The 13,717-nt window shown below is 55.0% G+C and overlaps 1 protein-coding gene and 1 pseudogene across 1 annotated transcript; both read right to left on the bottom strand.

The window, feature by feature from the left end:
* Positions 1–3,768: 3,768 nt before the first annotated feature.
* On the bottom strand, positions 3,769–11,931 carry RRP7A (ribosomal RNA processing 7 homolog A). Its single transcript, XM_063075122.1, has 7 exons — positions 11,841–11,931; positions 9,913–10,055; positions 8,391–8,516; positions 7,528–7,645; positions 7,052–7,149; positions 6,464–6,662; positions 3,769–5,424 (listed from the first exon to the last, which is right to left on the bottom strand). The coding sequence occupies exons 1-7, from the start codon at positions 11,911–11,913 to the stop codon at positions 5,339–5,341; spliced, it is 843 nt and encodes a 280-aa protein (XP_062931192.1). The 5' UTR covers positions 11,914–11,931; the 3' UTR covers positions 3,769–5,338.
* An 805-nt stretch (positions 11,932–12,736) lies between these two features.
* Positions 12,737–13,006, bottom strand: LOC134361311 (barrier-to-autointegration factor-like; annotated as a pseudogene).
* Positions 13,007–13,717: the final 711 nt, after the last annotated feature.

Genomic DNA, 13,717 nt, shown 5'->3' with positions numbered 1-13,717 from the left:
AAGGGAATAAAGACAAGACATAAAGGGAGAGACGGGCCCACCCAGCAGCCGGCCGCTCACATGGGCCCCAACACCCTCATGCTGTCGTCTTTTGGAAACTGCTGCAAAAACGCAGACTTGTGTTGTACTTTCACATCTGCAGACATGACTGGAGATGTTATCCCTCAGCTCTTGCCTTGGGGACCAGCCTGGAATGAAGTTGAGCCCCTCAACTTCAGCCAGAGAGACCCAGGCCAGGCGGAGAACAGCATGCGGCGGAGCGGCCCTGCCCGAGTGTGAGGCCTGGTGCCACCTGCTGGCTGTTGACTGTGACACACTTGGCCTTTTTGATCCTGACTCCCTCCTCCGTAAAGCACTGTTTTAACCTGCACAGTAATGCGGGTACTGGAGTATATTAGTCTTTTTTCTGTTGCATATAACAGAATGCCTGAATCTGGGTCATTTATAAAGAAATGAAATTTATTTCTTGGACTTTTGGAGGCTGGGAAGTTCAAGGTCGAGGGGTGCATCTGCTAAGGGCTGCCTCTTGGTGGAAAGTCTCTACAGAGTGCCATGGTGACCCAGGTGTCATGTGGTGAGGAGGGGGAGAGGGCTCGAACATGCTCACTTGCTCTCCTTAGAAAGCCCAGTATCCCTGATAACCCATTAAACCATCAAGCCAATAGTCCATGGATGGATTAATCTATTCACGAGCACATAGTCCTCACGATCCAATCACCTCTTAAAGGCCCCATCTTTCAAATGCCACATTGGGGATTAAGTTCCAACGTGAGTCTGGGGGACATTCAAATCACAGCACCAAGTAAGCCCCTCCCACGAGCAAGCACCCTCGGTGCCTTGTGGCAGCCACTGCTGTGAGATGTGGGAATGCTGTGTGACAGTGTGTGGCACATCTTCAGGCTCCTCTTTCCTGAGTTCACAAGGCCTTGGGGAAGATATGGGACCCCTGTTTCTGGGAAGACCCCCAAGGTCATTTCACTCTGAGGAGCAGGAGGTGGCTGGGAGAGCTTCAGAGCAGAACTAGGGTAGGTAGTTGTGCTGGCTGTGCACAGGTGGCCTTGTGCATGTGTGCGTGTGTGCGCATGTGTGCGCTCATATGAATTTTATATTCATCATGATGGTGTAGCAGGATTGGGTGTGACTTAACAGAGTCAATCCTTATGGGAGCTTTCCTGAATTAGCAGCATCCCTTCATCAAGCGTTTCCTCTGTCACTTTGTGTGGTGAGAGCTACAGGTCCAGAGAAAATTCTAGGAGCGCCTACCCTTTGGGAGTTCCCAGACTACATACAGTAGTAGCACAGTCCAATGGAAGTAGAATGTGAGCCTCGTATAGTTTTAGATTTTCCAGTAGCCATATTAAAAATAATACAAAGAAGTCAATTGTGATATTTGTTTAACTCAATGTATCCAAGATGTTATCATTTGAAGATGTAATCAACATAAAACTTGACTATATTATTTTTTGTACTAAGTCTTCCAAATCCAGCGTGCGTTTCACACCTACAGCGCATCTCAGTAGCCACATGTGGCTGGATGGTTGCCATGTGGGACCATGCAGACCCAGCCATGTGACATGACAACAGGCAGGGTGGTCAGGGCTGTGGTGCTGGCCAGCAGAGGGCTGGGGGACGCCAGGCCGTGCTCATTCTGCACTGTGGTCCAAGAGAATTTCCTTCTCATGGAAACTGTCCCACACAGGTAGGTAGGTGCTTGGCAGAGTCCAGGGCCCTGGGCTGGCTGGACAGTGCTGTGGGGCAGCCTGTGGACCGGGAGAGGGGGTGTGGAGGGGCCATGCCCAAATCCTAAAATTCAGGCCCAGAAGTGGCCTCAGTCACTTCTCTGCCTTTAGTCCCAGCCACACTCAGCTGTGAAGGAGTCTGGGAAATAGAGGCTGGCTGGGTAGCCATGAGTCCACGAAGAGGGGAGAACAGATTTGGGGTGCAGGGAAAAAGTCTCCAGATGATGAAGTTAAAGAGGCCTTTGATGAGGAGGGGACATGGTCGGGGGGAGCTGGGCTTGGTCCCAGGGTGGATGGTTGAGGTGGCCCGTCAGGACCAACCACCCCAACAGAGATGGGCCTCGTGCCCACAGGAGCGCGTGGTGCCAGTGGCATCCACCACGGTTTTCTCTGCAGCCGGAGCACAGCTTTGACCTCGTTGGCAGGGAGCTGTGCACGCACCCCATCAGAAAGCTGCAGGCCCGCGTCCTGCTCATCAAGTGTCTGGACCCAGCACCCTTCAGTCGCCCCGACAGACGTGGGTGCCAGGAATTGCCAACAGGGAGCCCTGGTGTGAGGCTCCTGGTTCTCCTGGTGTGAGACCACCCTGTGCCCCCTGTGATCTTTCTCAGGAAGCCCCCCTGGCAGCAAGTCTACGGAAGGAAAAAAGTGACGCGAGGGGAGGGCTTGGGCCGCGGGAGAGGGGGCGGGGACCACACCGCACCTTTCTCTGGGTGTCTGTGGGGGACGCCCAGGTGAAGTTCCACGACGGGACCACGGGAGGCAGAGAGGGGCAGACCTTACTGTCAAGAAATACAAATTCAAACCACAGCGAGGGACCACCTCACTTCCACTGATGTGGAGGAAACAGAACCTTCGTACACTGCTGTGGGAGTACAAGATGGTGCAGCCACTTTGGAAAATCCTGGCAGTTTCTCAAGCTATTAAACACAGTTACCATGTGACCCAGCAGTTGCACTCCAAGATAGATACCCAACAGAAATGAAAACGTGTCCACATGACTTGCACACGAATGTTTATATAATAGCCAAAGGGTGGAGACAAGCCAGATGTCCCCAATGGACAAAAAGATAAGCAGGCTGTGGTGCCTCCACCCAGCAGACAATTCTTAAGTCATAAAAAGGAGAGGAGTACTGAAGCAGGCGGTGACACACAGGAGCCGTGAGAACCCGCTCCGTGAGAGGAGCGAAGTCCGCCCAGTGCAACCTACAGACACACGGGCGGCAGCCGCGCCAGGCTGGGAGCAGCGCGGGTGTGCGCGTGCGTGCAAGCCGGAGGTCCAGGATTTCTTTTGGGGGTGATGAAAATACACTGTAATTGACTGTGGTGATGGGTGCACAACTCTGAATATACTGAAAACCATGGGACTGCACACTTTAAATGGGAGGATTGCATGGTTTATAAGTTTTATCTCAATAAAGCTCCTAGAGACGAAAAGCAGAGCATGGATGCTGGCTCCGCCACTCAGTGGCCATGACCGCGGGCAAGCCCCGCACCTCCCGGAGCCCAGCAGGCTGCATCTTAAGCACTTCGCCCGTGCCTGGCCCAGGGCCAGCCCTGCGTGTGCGCTGGTGTTGAACGACTGAATCTACCTCAGACTAGGCGCAAAGGGACCCATCTGTCGGAAAATCAGGGGGGCCCACGCCTGGTTTCTCCTTAGAGGCCTTGAACCCAGAGCAGGATGGAGGGTGCTGCTGAGGTGACCCCGAAAGGAAGCTTGATTTCTCCTGGTTTTCCAGAGCAGTCCAAGGGTATTATGATATGAGAGAATGGCGCCGACAGGGAGCCCATGCTTTCCATGATTGGCACGCTGAAGTCTGTCCTAAAAGAGGTGAGGTGCGCGTGGCTCAGGTGGCTGGTGTCCAGGTGCAGTCAGGCCACAGTCACCTACTCTGGGCCCCACCTCACCTGTCTCTCCTCTTGCACTGGGACCTCTGGTCTGGCCCCAGGTCCAGCTAGTGACCCCCAAGAGCTATCGGGCCTCAATCCCTGCTGCAGTCACATGTAATCAGAGTTCAGGAAACGGAGACCTTTTGTTGGCAAAATCTTCCAGTTTTATTGTCCTCATATATGCCTCTGAGCCAGGCACAACTGCCAGAGGTAGTGCCACATTTTACAGGGTCCCAGAGGAGCAGATCAACTTGTCGCCTCTTACCACTTCCCAGCAGTCTCATCAGTGGGTGTGCTGGCTGCAGGCTGGGGTTGCGACTTCAATCCTTGCCGGGGTCTTTAGGGTCAGGGCACCCGCATTTTACGATCACCATCCACCTATAGACCCCTGACACTGGGGCTTCTACACACATCTTGGCCTTGTCACAAATGGGAATCCCATCTGTGGCTGGCTGGCAACCAGTCAATGCCGAGACAGATGAGGCTTTCCTGTGCTGCTATTCTGTCTCCTGGGGGAGCAAGCTTGAGAGCTGCCATCTCGAATCTTCTCTCAGGCAGACCTGATCTAGCTGACTACAGCCCCTCCCCGCCTCACTCTACAGCTTTACCACTCAGATGGCCAGACCCCTTGTGTGGCCTCTGAGTCCCTGCGCTGCTGTGGACTGACTGGCGCCCAAGGAGCTGAGCATTTGGGGGTGCTCCTGACCCATGGGAAGCGTCAGGCCATGGGAGACCCTGACACACCAGAGGGGCCTGCGGAGCTTCCCAGGCTCACCTGGCCATGGGTGGGGAGTGCCACCTCCTCTGGCCACACCTCACCATGCGCCTCACCCTTCTCCAGTGGTTCCAGTTTGTGGCAGTCTCAGGCAATCACTACACCCCACATGAACGAGCCCCACAACGTGGCCACCATCACCAGCTCCTTTTTACAAAATAAACATGGGATCCCAGCCCAGCTGTAGCTCTGGGCCTGGGGCTTCAGCAACCTTGTGCTCACCAGACTTACCAGCCCCCACCTGGACTCCAGCTCCCATGCCCCCCAGCAAGGCCAGGTGTGGCGGGCATGGGTCCCGGTAGTCTTGAAGACCAGCGCAATTGGCAGTTAGGGGGAAGGGAGCAAGATCATGACTTTACCACTCGTGACTTCAAGAGGGAGACAGTGTCTGGACTCGGGGGGCATCTATCTTGTCTTAATGATCTGCAGTGAGCAGGCAGCAGCTGGAGGAAGGAGGGGCCAGGATAGCACACCCAGGCCTGCAGCCTTTCCCTGCTGCCCAACTGCATGCAAACTACAATGTTCTTGTGTTCCCAGTGCTTTTGAGGCTGTTTCACTGCCAGCAGGGGCTTTTCCATTGAGAAAAAGGGGAGAATAGAGCTGGTCTTGGATCTAGTTTCCTTGAGGAGAGTCTATAGGCAGGAGAGGGAAGGAGCCACTTCCTGAGTCCACGTCTTCCTGCTGGGCAGGCCTCGCCAACACTGGGCCCAGGGTGGGTGAAGCACAATAATCAAGGGTGACACTCCCTCACGCCAGCCTGTGTGGGCTCAGAGATGGGGCTGCTGGACATGATGGCCCCTGGGCCTAGTGCCAGTTCCCCAGAGAATGGCCTCTTTGGATGTGTTGCAGGCCCTGCCTGGCCCCTAATTCTAGCTGGCCCCACACCTCTACCCACTTGCCGCTGCTTTCCATGAGAGCCCATGGCCAGCACGGCTCAGTAGGGTCGGAATTTGCGCTGGGCTCGCATCAGTTCAATCTTCTGCTTGTCCTCTTCAAACTTCTTGCGCAGCTGTGCTAGATCTGCGGGCGTGAGGGGACACAGGGCAGGGTCAGACAGGGTGCCCTGCGGGGGAGCTGCGCCTGCGGCCCCCACTAGAGGGTGCTGGCTCAGCACCGCTGGCCCCAGCCCCCAACCCAGGCTCAACTTTGGGGACATGGTCTGGATCCTGCAAGGGATGGGAACAAAACTGCAGAGTCAGAGAACAGGCAGGGGTTGGAGATGACAGCAGGCCGGAGAGTTGTGAAAAGAAAATGTGAAAGAGAAGCAGCACAGAGAAAGCAAGAAGGCTCTCTTACCCCCACCCCAAGGTGAAGGGAGGAGGCTCTGGGCATTCTGGGGACCCCCAGGGACACATCTCCCTCTGCAAGCCCTGACTGTGCTGAGGGCCCCAGGAATTAGTAAAGGGACTCCACCCCCAGCACCACTGAATTCAGATAGTGGATCTGGTCACCAAGTGACATGAGTCAGAGGGCATTGAGGTCTGTAGCCCAGAGCAGGGAAGGCTGATTGATGGAGGCCTGCTGCTGGGTGAAGTGAGGGTCTACAGAGAGGACAAGAGCAGGAATGAAGGTGTGGGAGGGGCAGAGCAGTCCCTGTACCCAGGCTGTGGGGTACTGAGCTCAGCAGTAATACCGCCAAGCATGGGCCGCAGGGGACTGGGTGCTCAGCACAGGGGCGCTCCATGCAGGGAACCGCACCCCCCCCATCGCGCTATCCCCAACCTCCCACAGGCTCTCTCTGTCCTTGCTGGTGGAGACCAGCAGGTGCCAGCACTAACTACTCAGGGGTCTGGAGGCGGGTCCCACATCCCTGGGGCCTCTGCAGCGCTAACAAGCCACGGCCCCACCCACTGAGCAAATGCAGCTGCCTCTGGGGACCGCCACACGGGATCCTGCCAGGCTGGACTGCAACCCCAGAGCCAGCTGGGGGGCCTGTGCCTAAGTATGCCCGCCACCCCCAGGTCCAGCGCCCGGCCTCTGGAGCTCTGGCCACAAGGCCTCACCCACGGCTGGCACCAAGGGCAGTGGGGCCTGAGGCGGGGCGGGGGCGCTCCCTTACGCTCCATCTGGGACTCTCGGTGCTGCCAGGCGTAGAAGTTGAGCAGCTCCTTGCGGGCGCGCTTCCGCTTCTCCCTCTCCAGCACCCGCAGGCTGGCTGCCTCAGTCCGGGGAAGCACGGGCCGCCGGCCGCGGCGGGTCACCTTCACCCAGCCCTCCTCGTCAGGAACTCCGTCCTCCTCCTTGGCCTTAGCCTCCTCCTGCAAGGACAACAGCCCTGTGCATGCGCGGGCTCCTTGGCAGCAGGGTGCTCCTGGGCCAGCCCCAAAACCTGTGGGAGCCCCCCTGCCCACATCCTCTCCCCACAGTCAGAACCACCTGGGCACCCGCCTGCTGCTCCCCTGCGTCCCTACGACACAGTGTTGGAGCTAAGTATGGGAGGGACAGACATGCCAATGCTGCCACCTCCCCATACAGACCATTTAGAGATGAGCGTCACCCAGCCAGGTGGCCCAGGATACAGCAGGGATAAAAGGGAGCCTGGACTCCGCAGGTGACCAAAGACAGACAGGCTGCCACCTCCTCCCCTTGGGCACCATCTTCCTACACCACATGGACAGTGCTCTGCAGGCCCCGCGGAAGCCCCTACCTCAGCTATCTTCTGGTCATACGCCTCCATAAATGTGTCCACTTCGACCCTCAGGGCCTCAGGGTCGGGCAGCGAATCTGCGTAGTCACTGATCCACTCTGAGAGAAGGGAGCAAGGGAACGGAGCCTCCTCAGGCTGACCTGACCCCACCCCAGGACCTGCCAGGCGAGCCAGACCTGACACAGGGCCTCACAGACCAGACTTGTGACAGGGATCACCCAGGTATCAAGGAAGATTCTAGTGGTGGCAGGCTGGGCCTGCAGCTCTACCCACCCCGTGTGCCTGTGCCACTTGGTGCCAAAGGCTCAGGTTAATGTTTCCCTGAGCTGTCCAGACAAAGCCCAGCAGCCTGTCCTCTCAGGCTTCTCACACACTGCTCTCAGGGACAGTGAATGCGGCTGGCGGCCTTCACACACACTGCCCCCGCCCACACAGAGCCCAGGAAGGAGGCGCTGGCCTCAACCGGCAGTACTGACTGTGAATGCCAGTCTTCACAGGGTGACTCTCTGTCGAGACCAGCAAAGGGCCCTTCAGGGTCAAGGCAGCCAACATTCCACCTGGCTTCTGGAACACCACGTAGGCTACTTGGAACCCCTAGGGAGAGAGAGATGTCAGAGAGTGTGCAGAGCCTTCCCATGCCTGGCACAGGTCTCCATACCTGCCCTCATTCAAATCTGCTGCTGGACCAGGGGAGATGCGCTGGACTGTTCCTGAACCAAGATAAGCAGAGGCCACCCCATAATCCAGGTGAGGGGCAGCCACACTCCTAGTTTTCCAACTCCTGCTGGAGGTGACACCTGTCCCCAGCTCTTCCCCAGGGAGAGGGAATACACAGGGGCCCTTTCTTCCAGTTATGGGAAAGACTCAGTGAAAAGCAGGCTCACCCTATACCAGGACAGGTTCACAGAAGCCAGGCCTGGCGTGGATGCACAGACAGGGCACACATGCTACGTCAGACTCCACTGTGCCAGGAGGGTGGGCTTGAGGGACCAGGGACACTGTGCTCCTGGAGGCAGAGGTTACCTAGCCTGAAAAGGGATCTACCTCAGGGGAAGCAGGTGAGGAGCCTGAGGAGGCCCTTCAGAGCAGCAAGTAGAGTTGGCCCCGGAGCTTTAACATAGGACAGTGGGAAAAGCCAGGCAGGAAGTTAAAGGATGTAGCAAATCCAGGTAAGAATTGGAAGCTCTGTCATCCTGACAGCCTCCTAGACCCCACACTGCAAGGACTAGCCCAGGACTGCAGGGAATGCTCTCAAAGTCCCACTGCCACCCCCCAAACACTGGGGACACTGCGCTAGCCCCACTCCCATTCTAGCAGAAGCCAGTACTGAGAGGCTTACCGGAACGGGCTTGGGGTGAAAAAACTTCGACTTTGGCTCTTTTGGGCTCTCAGCAAGGTCTGGCTTCTCCTGTAGCTCCACAGACTGGATGGGGCCACAGGTGGACAGGAGGCGCGACAAGCACTCCTGCGACAGCACAAGGGAAGTAGATGTGAGCGTCTGTACGGTATTCCCTGGAGCCAGCCTCCCTCCTCTCCAGGAGGCACTGCCAGGGGACCCGAGCCCCTGAAGGACTTGGAACCCACATCTGCCGAACCCCAAGAACCTGGGGACGCCACGTCCTCTGACCTGTTCCCCGTGGACAGCAGAGGTTGACATTCCCACTCTCCCTAATACAAGATAGGTGGGGACATTTTGGGGTGTTATTCTGATTTTATAAAACAACTGAATCAGAAATGGAGCATTAAATCTACCCTGTTAGAATCAGGATGATGGGGGGCATGAGGGGGTTTCTGGGGTGCAGTGATGTTTCTCCACCGGCGTGCTGATTATACAAGTATGTTCAGTTTGTGATCCAGCTGGCTGTGCACCTACGACCTGGGCCCTTCTCTATACCCGCTGCACCTCAATAAAGGCTAAAAAGGACACCCTCTCTTCTTAACATGTCTTCTTTCTCTATTTATTTATCTAACCAAGTGAGCTAACCGGCCTGTTCTACACATCCACCTTTGGAAATGTGATTCCTTTCAGGGTTTCTCTTTTTTTTTTTTTTTTTTTTAAAAGATGACCGGTAAGGGGATCTTAACCCTTGACTTGGTGTTGTGAGCACCACGCTCAGCCAGTGAGCGAACCGGCCATCTGTATATGGGATCCGAACCCGGGGCCTTGGTGTTCTCAGCACCACACTCTCCCGAGTGAGCCACGGGCCGGCCCCCTTTCAGGGTTTCAACAACACATTTCTATAGTGATTTACAGTTTAGAAAAAAAAAATTTTTTTTTTTTTTGCAGCTGGCTGGTATGGGGATTTGAACCCTTGACCTTGGTGTTGTAACACCACACTCTAATAACTGAGCTAAACAGCCAGCCCCCACATCTTTCTTTCTCTCTTTTTAACTTTAGAGGAATCTTTTAGAAATTAGTATTTCTTTGGGGGAAAAAAAAAAGGCAACTAAAAATCCGGCAGTTCCCTTAGTCTCTCCTGTAAATTTACATAATACTAAATTTAATAGTTTCTGTGAAAAAACAGTTAAGAGATGTGTCTGGACAGTAGAATTAGAGATAATTTTTAAATTTTTCTTATACTTTTGCTATTTTTTTTCTACGGACATATATTGTTTCTCTAATCAGGAAGAAAACAACATGTAATTCAAACAATTCTGGGTAATAAAAAAGCTTTAGGATACTTAAAATTATATTTTTAAAAACATCTTTAAAAACCCAATTTCCCGTCACAAGAGAGAAAAGCAGTCCTCTTGACACCCTCCCCCGGGGTTCCCATTAGCTCTCCCTCTCACCAGTAAGGACTTGGTGGGGCCATGGGACCCCCATCCCTGAGCCCACAGGTCATCTCCTGGACGCTCACCTCCGTGCAATATGGGGGCACATTGAGGACAAAAAGGGTACGCTTCTGAGGCCAGGTAGACTTGGTGCCTTCTCGAACTCTGTGTTCTCTCACGTAGAGGTAATGGGAAGCCTGCTGCTTTTCAGAGAACTTGATCGGAATGGCTGGAAGGGAAATGGGACGGCCTTGGAGTCACATTCAGGCTCCCCTGCACTGAGGCCAACTAGGCATTCAAACAATTTCCTTTCTCCATGTCCCTTCTAGTCCCATCTGTCTGTCCATCTGTCCATCCATCCTTCACTGACACTGGGCCCCTCACCCTCTGCACTCTGCCCCAGGCAGAGCCAGTGCAGGCTGTGAGAGTGAACCAAGGGGCTCCCAAGCTGGTGGAGGAGAGAGAGTGTAAAGGGGCAATTATGACAGGTGGGGAGCATGATGAGAAGGAAGCTCAAACCCTGCTGCTCGTGGGAGAAACACCAAATCCCTACGTGACCCAGTCTGCCACTGCGGCCTCTTCTCACACCATCCTCCTCCCACCGCTCTGGATTCTGTTCTTCCAACAAGCCAGGGCCTCACACACCCTGTTCTCTCCACCCGTTCTCCGGGCTTTAGCTCCAACTTCACCTCCTTAGGAGCGCCTTATCATCACCCCCAACACCTCAGGCTGGGTCAGACCCACCGGCTCTGTGCCTTCATAGCTTCTCTAACAGTCTGTCAGTCTACCTTGGTGGGATTCTTTGTGAATCACTGGCATTTCCATAAATTTTAATCTTCCTAAAGCTAGGGACTGTTTTCTGTTTTTCTCACCACCTTTTTCAGAGTACAGTGGGGATATGGTTGCAGTGCCCACACTCAGGAAGCTCACAACGTAGTGGGAGAAGACGATGAACAAGTAAGCATGTAACAAGCTTGTATGAAACGTGAAAGAAACATACAGAGTGAAGTTCACGGTGACCGGGTGGCAGAGGCCTCTTTCAACTGGCCATCAGGGACAGCCTCTCTGAAGAAGCAACATTAACGCTCAGACCAGAATGACACAGTGCAAGTCAGGGACACAGCTGTCTGAGGAAGAGGGCACAGCAAGCCCAAGAGCCCGGAGGGTGGAAAGAACGTGTTGGCGTCAGGGGAAGAGAAAGACAGAGCTGTAGGGGCCAGAACACGTGGGTCGTGCAGGAAAGAAGTCTTGCTGTGAATCGGACCGAGCAAGGAGGCGTCGAACACTCGGGAGGCTGGAGAGGCCGGAGTTTATTACGCTAACGAGTCCAGACAGACTAACGCCCGAAACGTCTGGACCCCGAGCCCAGGTCCCACAGGGCTTATCTAGGCAAACTTCTCCAGGTTTTAGGTTTTGCTCTCTCGGCATTCAAGTGGTCTAGGCAGCTAAGCAAGCTACAGAAGCCAAAAATGCCAGCGGTGATTAGAGGCCAGACCAGGGCAACAAGCAAACATTGTTTCAAAGACAAAACATTACTTCAAGGACAGACAGGCTTATGACAAAGTTACTTCTGCATTTCTTCCCAACCGTCTGGGTGTTGTTTTAAGTGCTACTTTGTAAAGCCACTGGAGGGGTTCAGTGGGTGTGTGGGGGTATCGGTGGGCGTGAGACATGATCTCAAAGAACATTCTGGCGCCCGGGTGGAGAACAGAATGCAGGGGGAGGGGAACCAACAAGCGGGGACCTAACACCCCCGTGAGAGCTGACGGGGGCTGAACTAGGAACTGCGAACAAGTGACGACAAGAGGATGGGCTCGCCCCGAGTGCAGACAGACGAGAGGAGGACACCGAGCGGGGCTTTGGGTCCCCAGGGCCTCACGACCTGCCTGGGCCAGGGCCAGGGACCGCCGGGGCTCACCCCAACCGCGCGGCTGCTCCTGGGAGTCTCCGGGCACCGCCAACCTCCGAGCCACTTCCCGGCCACCCCCGGACACAGCGTCCCGAAGCCCCTCACCTGAGTAGCCGGGCGGGCTCGGGATGCCCTCCTTAGGGTCCCGCGCCGCACGCTTCCTCCTGCGAGCCCCCATCTTGCCGACCGGAAGCGCGGGGCCGCTGGGAGTTGTAGTTCGGCGCCGAGAGCGAGCGCGTTTCCATGACGTCGGCGCCGCGCGAGGGCCCCGCCCTCTCGTCCCAGGCCCGCCTCGCCAGCCCCGCCGCCCTTTGCTCAGAGTAAAGTCAGCGCGCGGATGCGGAGTGATTGGGGTCGACCCGGCCGCTCACGGGTGCGATCTCCACTTGTCCTCACTCCCTCCCTCCCTCCAGCAGCAGCGAGTGCTGCAGGCGCTGTCCTGAGCGCTGGGACTGCAGAGGTGGAGCGATGTCCAGCCTTCCCTTCTATATTCTAACTAGGGAAAGAAACAATAAACACATAAAGAAGGAAAACATAATGTATATGCGTTAGTGGAAACTGCTAAGAAGAAAAATGAAGGGGGCTGGGGAGGGGGGAGGGAAGAAATGGCAACTTTTTTTTTTTTCTTTGAAGGCCACTGACTTTATTAATCTAAAAAACTTTACAAGGACAGCGACTGTTCTGCCAAAAGGGAGCCAAATGGCACCAAACAGACCAGAGGTGAGGATAGCAGTGAAGGAAGGGCCAGGAATCCACTCAGGAAAGCTGGTAATTGTCACCAAGAACTAGCAGCGTAAGGAGAAGGAAGGGAAATACATGCAAGAGCAAGAATTCAAAAAGAGTTGAAATGGCAGTGGGAGAGAACTCCCCACAGACCCTGCAGTACGTAGGAGGTGAGCACAACAGCAGCAATCGGTTCTTTTGTAGAGGACAGGGGAGGAGTCCCCACTCAACTGCAAACTCAGTGCTGGGGCTGGGGATTGACGGCACCCTAGACAGCATCACAAGAAGGCATCGCACCACTCTCGGAGGCACCCAGAGCAGTCCCGGGACTGCCTGGCATGAGGGCCACACCTGTCCTTCAGCCATTCCCAGAAGAGGTCTTCATCTTTCTTTAGCACCAGAAACTGGCCAAGGACCACACAGGCCTTGTCAAAGCCTCTTTCCTCCAGTTTCTTGCCCAGGATTTCACCAATCCCGGCCAGGCTCCCCACTGGCTTTCCCCCCATGGGCTCTGCGAACAAGTCTCAGTGCTTTGGGGAGGTTGTCATCTTGATCAAGCTCAACCAGCAACTCTAGTTCCCGTAAGGCTCCTCCTGCCACCAATATGGCAATTTTAAATAAAGTCAAGGCCTTGCTGAAGAGACATTTTGAACAAACACTTGAAGGAAACAAGGGAGCAAAACGTTCAGGTGTTTGGGGGAGAAGAGGGAATGGAAATGGCTCCCAAGGCTGGCGCCTGCCAGCCAGGAAACCTGTGCGGCTGGACCACAGTGAACCAGAGGAAGCACCAGCGAGGGGGTAGGGACGTGGCAGATCCTGTAAGATCGGCAGCTGCCTGGAAGCACCCTGACCTTATTCTGGGTGTAGAGGAGGCTGCTGTGGGAATTTGAGTAGAGAGGAGTGGTGTGCCAACGGGGTCATTTGGCTGCTGTGTTGCAGTTAGACTGTGGGAGGGCAGGGCAGCAGCCAGGAGATGGTTTCGGACACAATTGCAGTAATCCAGAGGAAAGATGATAGCTTGGTGGCCAAGGAAGTGGCGGTGGTGATGGTGAGAGGTGGTGGGATTCTGGGTCTCTTTTGAAGAATTCTAATAGGTTTTTGCTGACAGATTGGATATGTAATGTGAGAGAAAGAGAGAAATCCAGGATGATTGCTAGGTTTTTGGTCTGAGCAACTAAAGGATGGTGTTACCATTTGCTGAGATGAGAAGGCTGCAGAAGCATCTTGGGATGGGGAAGAGCCAGGAGATCAGGAGTTCA

This window comes from Cynocephalus volans, chromosome 12 (genome assembly GCF_027409185.1).
Source record: "Cynocephalus volans isolate mCynVol1 chromosome 12, mCynVol1.pri, whole genome shotgun sequence".
NCBI lineage: Eukaryota > Metazoa > Chordata > Mammalia > Dermoptera > Cynocephalidae > Cynocephalus > Cynocephalus volans.
Note: the sequence above shows the minus strand (reverse complement) of the source record. Positions and strands in the feature narration are given on the sequence as shown.

What these genes read in the sequence shown, in the direction of transcription:
- RRP7A (XM_063075122.1), bottom strand. Translation starts at nt 11,913, where the DNA reads ATGGGGGCTCGCAGGAGGAAGCGTGCGGCGCGGGACCCTAAGGAGGGC. An exon ending in GAGCCCGCCCGGCTACTCAG is followed by an intron (nt 10,056 to 11,840) that starts GTGAGGGGCTTC and finishes TTTCCCTTCCAG; the next exon opens with CCATTCCGATCAAGTTCTCT. An exon ending in TGCCCCCATATTGCACGGAG is followed by an intron (nt 8,517 to 9,912) that starts GTGAGCGTCCAG and finishes GTGCTGTCGCAG; the next exon opens with GAGTGCTTGTCGCGCCTCCT.